At 36.1% G+C, this 14,359-nt stretch overlaps 1 protein-coding gene across 1 annotated transcript; it reads right to left on the bottom strand.

The window, feature by feature from the left end:
• Positions 1-729: 729 nt before the first annotated feature.
• CLEC4D (C-type lectin domain family 4 member D) lies at positions 730-10,685 on the bottom strand. The gene is made up of 7 exons (XM_007170252.2): positions 10,658-10,685; positions 8,775-8,867; positions 5,813-5,917; positions 4,931-5,079; positions 3,761-3,876; positions 3,332-3,480; positions 730-761 (listed from the first exon to the last, which is right to left on the bottom strand). Exons 1-7 carry the CDS (start codon positions 10,683-10,685, stop codon positions 730-732), a joined length of 672 nt encoding a protein of 223 aa, XP_007170314.1.
• Between the last annotated feature and the right edge of the window lie 3,674 nt (positions 10,686-14,359).

The following is a 14,359-nucleotide window of genomic DNA, read 5'->3' as shown; positions in this document are numbered from 1 at the left end:
CAATACTGACAAGATTATTCAAGAATACATAAATAACATGGCAACTTTTATAACCATGTTTCTTGCACACAGCACCATAAAGAGACCCTTGAAATCATTGGAATTAACGCGTAATCATTGAATGGGAAAATTCAACTGAACAAGTGAATATAATATATTAGCTTTCTTTACAAACATTTATTTCTCTTAGGCATAAGTGACAATCTGTGGTTTTGAAATCAATATGCCTTTAAAACAAAAGTCATTCAACCTGAAAGTAATCCAATAAAAATATCTTCAACTTTCTAATTTCTTTTTTTCATCTCATAAACATCAATGAGGAAACATTGAAAAACATATGGAAATTTTTTTGTTCATTGTTGTTGTACTTCAGGTGGCTATAATTATCTTACCTTTTATATCAATATTGAAAGACATATAAAAATATTAATATATATTATTTCACCATTTATAATTTAAGTTATACAACTAACTCTGTCTTCAAAGCTTGGCAAGAAAAGAAACAATTGTTAAGGGTTTATTTGCTAAAGTAAAGATCATTAGAACCTAAATTATATATAGGAAAATTCTTCTTTGAGAAGGAAATCATCCAATTGAAACTGTTTTTAAATATCGTACTTTATAGGACTACATAAATACTTAGGCACCAGAAAACCCAAAAAGTTGCAAAAAATAAAGAGTAATTAATCATTCATATTCCCAAGACCATATTCCCCAAATAAACAACTGTTACGACTTAAATACTATTGCCATTGGGGTCCCTAATTTTTTAAAAAAGAAAAATCACTGTACTACATCTTATAAAAATGATACATATTTATTATTAAAAATTCCTACAGAGCACAATTATATAAAGTTGAAAGTGAAAAAAATTCAAATCCCAAGTAGATATAGATAGTTAGAAATCATACAACAGATGAGTCTTATAAAACATTAAATTTAATTTTACTTGAATTTAACGAATAAAAAAATTGAGGTGAAATTTAAGAATTCTTGAACTTCAAGAATTTTATAGGCCTTATAGATTACCACAAAAAATTTTTTCCTGAAGGATCCCTAAAAGAAAAATGATAAGGAATCAAGTAAAATGTTCTTCTTGCTCTCCTATTTCTTCCTCTTCCCACCCCCCTTTTCCTTTCTCAACAATACAGCCCTAAAATCATTCACTGGATGGGGCATAGCTAGGTAGCTTTTGCATGTGCCTGTGTGGATGCATGGGTGGAGATATAAACATATGTAGATATACATATAAGAAACCGATAATCATAATTACTTTGAAGAGACATTTAGGGGTTCAGGGTGAAAGAGAGATTCACCTTATACTTTTATTAATGTTTTTTACTGTTTGCCTTTTTAATGCACACATACATTACATTTTCAAAAAAAAAATGTTTAGATTTTTTAAGTGTTTCAAAGTTCTAGGACTATTGCAATGTCCTAAAGAAATAGGCAATTATTTTTATAAAATTACTATCAGCTGTCTTAAAGAAATTGTGAGGACTAGGAGAGGTGCCATGAGAGTTGAGAATAGACTGAAAGGGGCCAAGTGTGGAAACAGGGAGAATAATCAGAAGACCATTGCAATAATCCAGGTAAGAGAGATGGTAACTTGGTCTGTGATGTTAGCCATGAAGGGAATGAAAAATGATCAGCATCGGGAGAAATAGATTAGAGGTACAGATGTAGACACAGATGTATAAAACCACAACTAGGTCATATTTTATTGACAACTGAATCTTTAAAAACAATTTTATACGAATGAAAAATGGCTAATATTAACTATACAAGCCTATTATCATTTACATAAATTTACTTCAACAAGTTTTGTAGATTTGTGCTATGTAATTTATGGCTAACACAGTTAAAGGCACTTGGTGCTATTTCAGTTAAAAGTATCAGCTTTAAACACAGACGCACACAAACACACACACAATCAATCAATCAATCAAACACTAATATTCCAAACTTACAAAATCACTAATTTACAGAATAAATACTGTTTTTAAAAATAGTGGTAAGGAAGTTAGGTTAAAAAGCTGTCGCTTGAAATTTTTTAGCTCGGATGCAGGAAACATCAGCAAAATGAAAATATGTAAGAAGACAGCCCTATTTTGTTGATGTTGGATATGACTGCTTCACAATTAAAACTACACACATCACAAACGCATAACTTCAGGTTGTTAAAGCCATGACTTCCTTGCTAGTTTGAACTGCAGATTTATAGCTCTAAAGAAGCATGCTAACAATTTACATAAATGGATTGAAAATATAATTTTTTTCTGATTCAAATTAAAAATACAGAAACACTAATGCAATGTTGCAAGAATAATTAAGAACTATTACCTTTTAGCCAAGAGGCCACAGCACCTCCAGTAACTCTCCCATAATACCAAAGGGAACACATTTCACTTGCTATGAAAGGTAGATCGGGGCCATAGTCCTGCTTCTGTCATACACTAGACATGTGAAGGTGAGCTCTTTGGCTTCCCAAGGGTTTTGTGTCCACAGCTATAGAAATAAAGGAGTTTGGTAAAGGTGGCCTGTAAGGGACTTTTCCACTCAAAAAGAAATTAAATCAGCTTGAGACTCCCCACTATGGGAAGACTTTTAAAGTGGAGTAAGAAGTAAATTTTTGAAGTGGTAAATAGACTTTTTTTTCTACCTGGGTAATACCATAATTCTAACTATTCTATTCTGTTATTCAGAAAATATTTTGCTCATGGAATTTCAATCTAATGACATACTATTAAGAAGTCTGAAAATGAAGCATCAGACCATAAAAATGTTGCTTAAAAACTTTAAAGAGTTTGTGATATTTGGGTTAAAAACAATGATACACCACTACCGGTAGTAATATCCCACCTTTGAACTTTAAGAGCTAAGAATTGGAGCAGAGGAAACAATGACTTATAGATTTCACCATTCGAGCCACTCTTAGATATGTTAATCAATACACACTGACTGAAAAGTAAATACCTTGAAATACTATCAAGAAAGCAAAGTTAATGAAAATTGATTCTCACAGAAAAATATGATTTTTTTCCACCAAAACACTACACAAAAACACATTATCTTGAATGAATTAAACAAAAATAAGTAAGGCCATCATGACTGAAAATGTCCTATGACTGAGAATGTTTTCTCTGTTCCCACGATGCATGTACATTCTTCCCTAGTCTAACTGGTTCTTCTTTTCTGTCCTCACAACAGGGACCCCTTCCTAGGCTTCTTGTTGAAGGTATCTTACAAATGTAAGATACCTTCAACAAGAATGTATCTTACAAATGTATCTTACAAATACAAAGGTATATTATTAAGTGGTTAATCTTACCTTCTTGTTGAAGGTATCCAGGTATCTTACAAATCCTACTTGTCTTAAAGTCACAAGGAAAATCATTCCAGGACCATTTGTCTTTGTCATTAACAAAGACAACACATTTTTCTTTCTGGTAATTGTTGGGTTCACCCTCGTGCCAGAATCTGAAATGTGTGTCTGTGTGTGTGTGTGTCTCTATACATGTTGGGTGTGTATGGTAGAGGTCAGAGGACAAGGCAGAGAAAATGCTCCTAGTGAAACATTTACAGCTGCACTGTCCAACACAAGCATAGTAGTCTAGTAGTATAGAGGTTACTCAACACACAATGCTCTATTCCGAGTAAGTTTTTTACATTGGTATACTCCACCCCAAAGTGAATTCTGCTTGCTGTCTTCTTCTCACCTTTGCCTATAAATCTCTTTTGCCCCAGTCAGTATACTCACACCATCTGTGGGTTAAATGGTGTCTTGTCCACCCAATGCCACTGGCCTTCAAGGTTCTCATCTGTAAGTCCCAGGAAATATGAAAATCGTCTATCCAAAAATTGAGTGATAACGTTCTGCATAAAAATGTGAATTTTTATAAGTATATTTGCCTTTATCAGGTGATAGCTGTTATGTTAGGAACAGAGGAAAGAAGTCAAATAAATTACTAGTTAAGCACTAAAGCATTGGCATCAGATCTGTTTTCACCTCCTGCCTCTGGCGTTTATTCCATAATGTTAGCAAGTGTGTTAATTTCACCAAATCCCAGTTTTCTCAACTCCCAAAGGGACGACTCCACTATTTCATAGAGTCACTGTGAAGATTAAGTGAGATCAACTTGCAAATCACTTAGCACAGTGCTTAATAGGATTAGATTTCTAGGAACTTTTATTTTTAAAATTGCCTTCATTAATTGTTTGTGTATTTCATTAAACTCCATTTTATTCAGGAGTTGGTGAACTTATAGTTGCAAAGCCATGGAAACAGAATCCTCCAGGAAACCCTGCTAACCAAGAATAGAATCTGAGTCATGGTATCGCACATATATGGAAATATATCACATGAGGAAATAAATTTCAGTTCAAATTGAATTTACCTTGAGTTTTTTTTTTTTAGAATGACAATCATACTTCTGAATTATTTTTCCTGTGCTCTATTCTGAGAAGCTATTTCAATCCTGATTAACCCTTCATTTATTTACTTACTCATGAAATATTTATCAGGACCTATCTAAGTGTGCCTAGCACTGCACAGGCCATTGGAGACGCAAAGATGCTTAAGGTATGGCTCCAGCCCTCTACAAAGTAGGACTCATTGGAACACTGAAGTTAAGTGCCATGGTCACACGATGCACAAAGTACCACGGAAGTATCTCCAAACTAGAATAGGAAGGATGGAGCAGAGAAAGTGATCAGGGTAGTTTTCTGTAGAAAATAACACATGAATCAAATCTGGGAAGACCAGAAGAAGTTGGCCATGTGAAGAAAAATGAGATAGGAAGAAAAGTCTTTCCAGGCAGTTGGAAGAGATGAAGCAAAGGCACAGAGGTATAGCAGAGCATAGAAATTCCTCTTTCTCTGCAAAGAGATTCAGACCAGCAGAGAAACTTACGTAAGCTTCTCAACATACCTGCTCAGCTTCTGTGCTGATGGTGGCCAGATGAGCCCCCATCCCCATACAGTGGCTTTCACTCTGAGCCCACGTCTTGTTGTCATTAAAAGGAAAATAGCAATTGGACTGGAACGCTCTCCAGCCCACAAGACAGCAATTCCAGCCCCCTCATGTGAAGATTGAAAGGAAAATGAGTTACAACGTGCATGTCATCCGTAACAGATTGCATAACTATTTCACTACCTAATATCCAACTAACATTTATGAGAATAATACCAGGATTACCAAAGTCATTCTGTCCCTCCCTTTTTAAAAATCCTGAAAATTACATTTCTAATTACCTTCTAAACAAAAATATCTGAATTACATAATGACTATGAGAAAATTACAAGGTCTTCTCTTAGAAGACATGATCATCTTTCAATATCCCTACATCTATTTACGACCATATTTAGAGTGTTTTCATAGCAAAGGTTTTTGCAGGACATTTTATCTGAAGGAGGCAAAGAACCTGCTAAAACGCTCATGTATTTCCTCCCTTTCACCCAAATGAGCCTTTACAAATTCCAGAATAAAAGAGACAAAGACCCTTTGGCAAAGCTATATATTCTAGGAGGAAACAGTCCTTATATGTCTGAATCAAAAGAAAATGTTAAGTTTTGAATGCCAAAAATGGCTCATAAATGTGTTGTTCATATTCTCTGGTTAGTTATCCAATGGATTACAGTCATGAGAAATAATTCTATCTCAATTTACTGATGTTCACTCTTGTGCCAGATTCTCATCTTATGCTCTTTTAATCTCTCTATATCATAACGTATAAATGATATGCTTTAAATCAGGTTATGAATTTGAATGGCTATTGCCAGGAAATTGTCTTATGCTCTCTGCTATCCATACCTTTCCATTCTGGTTTCTCTCTGAAGCATGTCAGCTTTGGGTGGTGCTTTGGGAGCCCTAACACCCCCATTCCTTTCTTACAGCATAGAAAGTTGTGTTGAGTCACTGTGAAGGAGGAAAAACACTTAAGTTTCCTTTTCCTATATGACTACTTACTTACAGAAGTGGGAGCTGACTGCTCTAACCTTTCTCTTACCCTAATGGTTAAGAGCCCCACCTTCTCTATTCTTCCTATGCAGTTCCAGCTCCAGGTGAATTCGTTGAAAGGAATTGTTGAAAATTAATATTTTTATTATCATAGTGTCCATTTTGTGCTTTTGGGGGGTAGTTTTGCAAACCTTTATGTGCATGTGCTTTTAAGCATATTTTTCTATCAAGATTTGTGTTAGAGTGGAGATTTTTGGTGAATACTGGGATAGTTCTGCAAAGTCCTATGAGCCTTACACATTTATCTTTTCAATATTTTCACTTAGAAATATAACCAAATCTAAAGAAGTGAAAAACATAAATGTACAGTTTATCAAATTATTGTAAAGTGAACATTCCAGGACAACTACCCAGCTCAAGAGACACAACATTACCAACACCCCAGGTGGCCTTCACATCCCAAACGCAGCTCCCTCCGTTTTTCCTAAAGGTAATCATGCAATGGTTTTTTCATACAATGGTTTTCTTTTTTTTTCACAGCTAAACTTCAAATACTTTTATTCTAGTTCATGTTTAAATTAAAATCTTCAAAAGGTATATTTCAGTTACCCCTTCCAACATCTGTGTTCTTATTGTTATACATTTTGCATCTACGCATGTTATAAACCCTGAAATACATTTTTATTGTTTTTGTTTTAAATTGTCAATTAATTTTTAAAATTTTTAAATGAATAAAAATATCTTCTATGTTTGCCCACATATTTACTGTTTCTGACAATCTTTATTCCTTTCTTTAAAAGAATCAATTTTCCATCTGGTATTAATTTCCTTCCACATGAAGAGCTTTCTTTAATAGAACGCAGTTTTGCTGGTGAAGTCTCTCAGCTTTTTTTGGCCCGAAAATTATTTTGCTTACATTTTTGAAGGATATTTTCACTGGATATAGAATTGTAGACTTTCTTTCTGCGTACTTAAAAGGTGTAATGCCTTTGTTATCTGGCTTGTTTTGGTTTGTTTGCCTGCTTTTTTAAAAAAATATCCAGACTAAAAATCTCCGTCTTATGACTGGATGTTTAATCTATTCACATTTAATGTTATTTTTATAGTTGGATTTATGTTTTTAAAAGAAGGACACCAGGCACACAGAACACAAAAAGTAAAATGCCATGGCTTTTAAAGTAATCACTTTGTGCTTTGTTTCACAATTTTACCACTTAACAACATATCCCTAAACCATACATATCAGATTTGCCTGCTTTTGAACTTTATATAAATGAAACCTTACAAAACTTATTCTTTTGGTTCTGTCTTCTGTTCAACATTGTTTCTGAAATTTATCTATGTTGTTTCATACAACCATGATTCATCAGTTTTCATTGCCGTAAAGTGATCTATTATCTTAATGAACTAAAATGTATTTATCTATTCTTCTTCTGGTAGATATTTGCCTTGTTTCCAGTGTTTGACTAGCGTGAACTATGTTGCTCTGAGCATTTTTGACCATGCATCCTAGAGCACATAAGCATGCATTTCTGTTGGGTATACACCTAGGAGTGCAGTCGCTGGTAATAGGATATATGTATTGCCAACTATGATAGCAGCAACCTTTTCCAAAGCAGTTATACTGCTGTACACTCCCACCAGCAGCAATTCATTGAAGGTCTAGTTGCTCCACACCATCATCAATAATTGCTATTGCCAGACTTTATATTTATTGCCATCCTCGAATGTTTGCAATGGTATCTCATTGTGAGTTGAATTTGCATTTCCCTGAAAACTAATGAAGTGAAACATATTTTTATATGTTTATTAGGCATTTCATTTTTTTCTTTTTTATAATGCCTATTTAAGACTTTGCCCATTTTTCTGTTGTATTGTCAGTATTTTCCTATTGATTGGAAAGAATTGTTTTTATATTCTGTACACTAATCCTTTATTAATTATAGGCATTACAAATATCATCCTGTGGCTTTGTTTTCACTCAGTGGTATTTTTGTTGTACAGTAATTCTTACTTTAATGTAGTATACTTTGTTGATACTCTGTTTAATGGCTAGCACATTTGGTGACTTGTTTAAGAAATCATTCCCTGTCTCAGGGACATGAATATAGTCTCCATGTATTTTCTAAAAAGTGTTTTTAATTTGCTTTTTACATTTTGGCCGATAATCCAACTTACATTGGTTTTTGTACGATATAAGGCAGGAGACCAATTTCATTTTTAAAGTATGGATAATCAATGTTCTCTACCACATTAATTGAACAAAACTGTCCTTTCCCTACAACTCTGCACTATCCCCTTCTGTTTTATATAAAAAGTTCATGGAAGATCTGTAACAAAGCTCTCTATTCTTTTCCTCTGGTCTATTTGTTTACACTTGTATCTATACTATATTACTTTAACTATAATAACTTTATACAATGTCTTGATATCAGAAAGAACAAGTCTTCCAGCTGTTCTTCTTTTCTAAGTCAGACTACAGTCCATCTGAAAATTGTTTTTTGCTGGTTACTCTTTACTAGTAAGATGCAGTCCTTTGAAATCCTGGTCCAAAATGGAGAATGATTTACTACAGTCACCAACCTTCACATGTATAGAAATGGTCTAAATTCCATCTTTCATTCCCTGACACAAGGCACCATCATCAAAGAATATAAGGTCAAGTATGTAGCTCTGAATATTAAATCCAAGCCCCTGAAGGCATTCTGGATTGGTATGTTGGGGAAAATCATGATAACAAAAAGTTTAGAGTAACTTTATAAATGGTGTTTGGGTAAATAATTCAAGGAGAGTTCCACTTTGGCTAATAACTTACCCACACAACTTTCAGTAAAGCAGGCACTTAGAAGTGACATGAAAAAAATAGCAATGGCCCAAGGTATCAGCTGGGAATGCTGGCCTCCTTCTACTAAAATAAAAAGAAAGATAAATAGGTCATCTTCTTCTCAGCCACAAGAACTAGGGAAGCTAATTCCACCAAGGAGAAAACTAAGGATGAGATCACCCAAAATATTTTAGATCTGGAAGAGAGCTTAAAGATTTACTCTGAATAAATCAATTTTAGAGCTCACTGATAAATAAATAAATAAACAAAATGTAAACAATTTTTTTGTTTTTGTTTTTGGATTAGGAAAAGGCTTTTTGTAAGCAAGACTCAAAACCCAAAAATCATTACAAATGGATAACTTGAGTACATAAAAATCAAAGCTTCTATACAACAAAAGTAATGTTAAAACACAAGGAACACATGGAAGAAAAATCTTGTCACAAGGCTAATATCCAGACTATAGAAAGAATTTCAAAAATCAATTTGAAAACTGAGCAAAAATTTGAGCAGGAAATTTGCTGAAATTATCAAAAATCCATTAAACAAACTAACAAAAAGCATGCTCAGAGAAATGTAGACCAACATATTATGGCATTATTTTTCATATATCAGGTTTTAAAAAGTAAATTGAAAATATGTAGTGTAGCAAGGCTTAGGGGAAGTAAACATTCAGTGAGGAAATAAATGCTACTGCCAAACTGTAAAGTGGAAAGCCTTTTAGACAGATCAACTTAGGAACATTTATCAAATTTTAAATGCATTACATTTGCCACAATTTCAATTCTAGAGATCGAGCCTATAGAAATAACAGGATATTCTTGCAGTAATTTTGGAAATAGAAAAAAACAACAACACCTGGAACCTAATACTTGCATGTGTATCATCAGTAGCAGAGACTCTAAATCATGGTGAATTCATATGATGAAATTCTACATATCAATTAAAATAATCATGTATACATGTATGTATTGACAGAAAAAAATCCTCAAAACATATTATTACATAAAAATGTGATTTTCGGACTTCCCTGGTGGCGCAGTGGTTAAGAATCCACCTGCCAATGCAGGGGACATGGGTTCGAGCCCTGGTCCAGGAAGATCCCTTATGCCACAGAGCAACTAAGCCCGTGCGCCACAACTACTGACCCCGCATGCCACAACTACTGAAGCCTGAGCGCCTAGAGCCCGTGCTCTGCAACAGAAGCCACTGCAATGAGAAGCTGGTGGACCACAACGAAGAGTAGCTGGCGTTCACCGCAACTAGAGAACACCCGCACGCAGGAACGAAGACCTAACACAGCCATAAATAAATCAATAAATTTATTTTTTTTTAAAGTTTAAAAAAATGTGATTTTCAGGACCATTGTACCTCGTGATCCCACTGAAGTTTGGGTGGGGTGATAAACATTAATTTTAAAATTATATATTTCTGCATTCATTCTGTATATTTCTCAAAAGCATTTTTTAATATTCTTGTAATACAAGTCCATTTGTGTCACTTGAGTAGAACATAAAACGAGATAAAGTCAGAGCCTCAGGTACACTGTTTCCCCAGTGTTTTTTCTGTATCTTTCTTCTCTCTCTTCCCTTAAAAGAATCTTCCCAAATTACTCTCTTTCTTTTCATCTTACTTTTTATATACTTGGTGTCCTCTCTTGCCCCAGTTTACATTTCATAAAGAAGTTTCTACTACCGGAAATCTTTGAACTGATGTCCTTCCTCTTCACCAAAATCATGTTCACTTTCTTCAACCTCCTCCTCCCCATCACCATCCTCAATGTGCACAACTACAACTATCATCAATTCATATTTTAAAATCTTAGCCATAATTAAATATGCTTCTTCAAAACTAAAAGGAGAAAAAGTACTCACATTTATTTTGTGGTTCTTCTTGCCCCATTGTGTGTTAAATCTCTTATGGTTCAGAGGTTGGGAGAACCAACAGCCTCAGTAACCTCTTATATTTTTTCTCCAGGGTATATTTCTGTGGATAAAGAAATATAGTCAGAAATTCTTTAAGAATTTCTATTAAATTCTTCAATTCTATTTGAGAATAAAAATAGACATCAGGTTCTGGTTCAGGATGGTGTCATAGGAGGCTCCTAAACACACTTCCTTCCATGGAGGCACCAAATCTACAGCTACACATGCAATAATTCCCTCTGAAAGAAATCCAGAAACTAGTTGAGTGACTCCTACATATCAGGAAACATGAAAAACCCAACATCAAAATGGACAGGAAAGGCTGAGACACATTCTCAGAATAAACCCCACACCTGGCACAGCAATATACACAATTCCCAGCTTCCCTCTGAGGAGCAAAGGTTTTGAACCCAACATTTACTGCCCCAAATTTTAAGACTTCCATCTGAAGGATGTTGCCAAAAAAACCTTGGCTCCCAGTGCACCGATGGCGAATAGCAATACGGAGACAGAGATTTGGAGGAAAAGAAATAGAGAGGATTTTTATCTCTCTGCCAGGCAAAGGGGAAGACACAGCAGGCTAATGCCTCAAGAACTGTGCCTCTCTTCCCTGGGAACAGGGAAAGGTTATATAGCCAGGGGCTATATAGTGGTCTGTGGCTATATAGTGGTCTGTGGTACGTGATAAGACTCAAAATAATTAAGGTCTTGCATTTCTTTTCTTCTGCAAATTCATGGCCAAAGCTGGCTCAGCAACCGGTCCGGTGTCCCTGAAGTTATCAGCCAATGATCTTTCTGAAATGAAGAGTACTACAAGGGAGTATAGGGGGAGAAGAAATGCCACATGCAAAGGATAATTCATATGGAGTCAGAGAGTAATCAGCTTGGTGAAGGACAAGTCTAGCTACAAGTGTTGGTCAGTAGTAACAGCTAAAGAGTAACCAAGGTTGCTTAACTCTTTGAGGCCTGTTTATGTTGTTTCCCCAGCCTGTTCATTGTTTCCTTATTTTCCTCGTTTATCAGAAAAGAAAAGCCTCATTTCTATTTTTGCTGCAACAGGGACACACCTCTGGAAACACCTACCTCAGAAAGTGAGTGGGGCTTGAGTCCATGAGACCAACAAGACAATCAGAAACAAATCTCAACAAGCTCTTGAGGACTCTGTGGCTAACCCCTCAGGGCTCAGCACAGAGACAGCAGGCAGAAGTGTCTGTCCCCCAGTCTTTCCCTGAAAGAGGCTTATTTGCCTATCTTAAAAGCTGCCCCCTGAGGATCAGGCTCCTAATTTAGCACATGTCGAGGGGCTGACTGTGATCCTCCCCAGAAACGAGGGAGGCTGGCAGAAGCCATCTCCATGTTCTCCCTTTGCCCGAGTCCAGATTGCCAGTATCCCCTGAAAGGAGATCGTGCACACATCTGGATCCCTGATTTTTGTGGCTGTCATCCAAGGGATACAACCCTGGATTGCCCATCTCTAGTTGTCACTGGGATTTGCATTCATGGGTCCCGCAGAACTGTAGCAAACAAAGAAACAGTTCTTAATCAACTATGCCCCCATAGAACCAGCTTGCACATGCATCTGGCACCAAGCTTTTGCCACTCCACCCAGGAGACACTCTCCTTGATGGCCCAGCTGTGGTGGCCAGCAGAGCTTGAGCTCCAGGACACTAATTAGTAACAGAAAAACAGTAAAGAGCAGAGTAAAGAGCAGACAATAGAGAAAGGATAGTTTCTTTAATAAATTGTTTTGGGAAAACTGGACAGCCACATGAAAAAAAAAGAAACTAGACCACTTTCACACCATACACAAAAATCAACTCAAAATGGCTTGAAGACTTGAATGTAAGACCTGAAACCATAAAAATTCTAGAAGAAAACATAGACAGTATGCCCTTTGACATTGACCTTATCTTTCTGGATATGTCTCCTCAGGCAAGGGAAACAAAAGCAAAAATAAACAAATGGGAATCAATTGCTTCTCTTCCCTTCCTACCCAATTACATGTGTATGTTTCTTGCAACCTTGGTCGTACAGGAGTCTTTCTGCCAGTTTCCATTAGTTTACAGTGAGAATTGTTCCACATGCAGATGTATTTCTGATGTATTTGTAAGGGAGGTGAGCTCCACATCCTCTTTCTCCACCATCTTGATCTCCATCTCCTCAAGTTTATTTTCTGAACACAACAGTGTGAAACTGGAATTCAATAACAGAAGGAAAACTGGGGGAAAAACCACAAATAGGTAGAGATTAAACAACATGGTCCTGAATAACAAATGGGTCAAAGAAGAGATCAAAAGAGAAATCAAGACATATATGAAATAAGTGAAAATGGAAACACAACATACCAAAACCTATGGGAGCCCTCAAAGGCAGGTCTAAGAGGGACGTTTATAGAGATAAATGCCTACATTAAGAAACAAGAAAGATTTCAAATAACCTCACTTTACAGCTCACCACAGGGAAGATTTGTGGTGCACGATCAAGAAGAAAAAGTTTCTTATAAAGAACAATATTCCTTTTTCTCCCCTTTGTTTTCCGGGAAGTGGAGATACTTGGAGTGATTAGACTAGAGGGCAGGTAAAGAGATAGAGGGGAGATTTGTAAAGACCTAGTTATGAACAAAAGTTGTCACATTCCAATAACCCTAAGAACTTGTACTCTGCCCCCTGACAAGTCCCCAGAAATGGATAGATTTCAGAGGAGAAAAACCGTTCAGTTAACCTAGAGAAGCTGGATTGTGGTCACAGGAAATCTGATGTCATCCACCACCCAGATCCCATGTAGACTTGAACAAAGAGACAATCAGTAGTGACCAGGAGGCACTGAAGACTGAGTCCTTCTCTCTTTCACTGGACAACACAGTAGCTTCCCGGATTCTCCCGCAATTGCAATGAGCGAAAAGGAGCCCCAAGATGACTGAGACTGTGTTTCCTACAAGGCTGACATAACAGAGTCGTAGAATCAGATTTCTTTTTCCTTAAAAATTGTGGAATTATTTGCACACGTAAGTTTGAGGACAAAGAGTTATACCTACTGCAACAAAGAAAAAAACACAGTGTAAAAGAAACAGTAGATCTAAACCAGGAGAGCCGTGAAGCGAAGTCCATGTTTGACAACTGTGAGCAGGTATAGTGAGTCATGAGTCCAGTACAGAGCAGCAGAGCAGGGTTCTAAGGAAACCAGATTACAGCTGAACGCCATGTAATAGACAGACTAATTGGAAGCGCTGAAAAACAAGGGTATAATAGAAACAGATTATCCAAGGAAGAGTCATTAGCAACGCCAGGAAAAAAAGTTATATGAGAAAGTAGAGTCCAATTAGGAAGAAAATTAAAATGTGGCTTGAGTTAAAACAACTTCTGGAATCTAAGCAAATAAAATCCATTTGACCTAAGTGATAGGAGCGATCTCTTTTAAACAAATCAGAATTGAGACATGGGACCCATAGAGAAGCAAATATAATCTTAGCCTATCTTTTGACCCAAAAGAGTCATGATCATGTAAACGTTTCTTGACTAGAGTTAGCCTCTGTACAAAACATGGGAACTTGATCATGGCTGTAGTATAGAATGTAAATGTTAACAACCTTGACAAGGTAAAATCAAAAATGTAGCTGACAGGACTTCCCTGGTGGTCCAGTGGTTAAGATTC

This window comes from Balaenoptera acutorostrata, chromosome 11 (genome assembly GCF_949987535.1).
Source record: "Balaenoptera acutorostrata chromosome 11, mBalAcu1.1, whole genome shotgun sequence".
NCBI classification, from domain to species: Eukaryota; Metazoa; Chordata; class Mammalia; order Artiodactyla; family Balaenopteridae; genus Balaenoptera; species Balaenoptera acutorostrata.
This window is presented reverse-complemented; position numbering and strand designations above follow the sequence as displayed.

Excerpts from the sequence above, each read along its gene's own strand:
- CLEC4D (XM_007170252.2), bottom strand. The coding sequence starts at position 10,685 with ATGGGGCAAGAAGAACCACAAAATAAAT. Across the intron at positions 3,877-4,930 it reads TCAGCACAGAAGCTGAGCAG|AACGTTATCACTCAATTTTT; the intron begins GTATGTTGAGAA and ends ATTTTTATGCAG. Across the intron at positions 762-3,331 it reads TGGATACCTTCAACAAGAAG|GGACCCCAATGGCAATAGTA; the intron begins GTAAGATTAACC and ends TTAAAAAATTAG.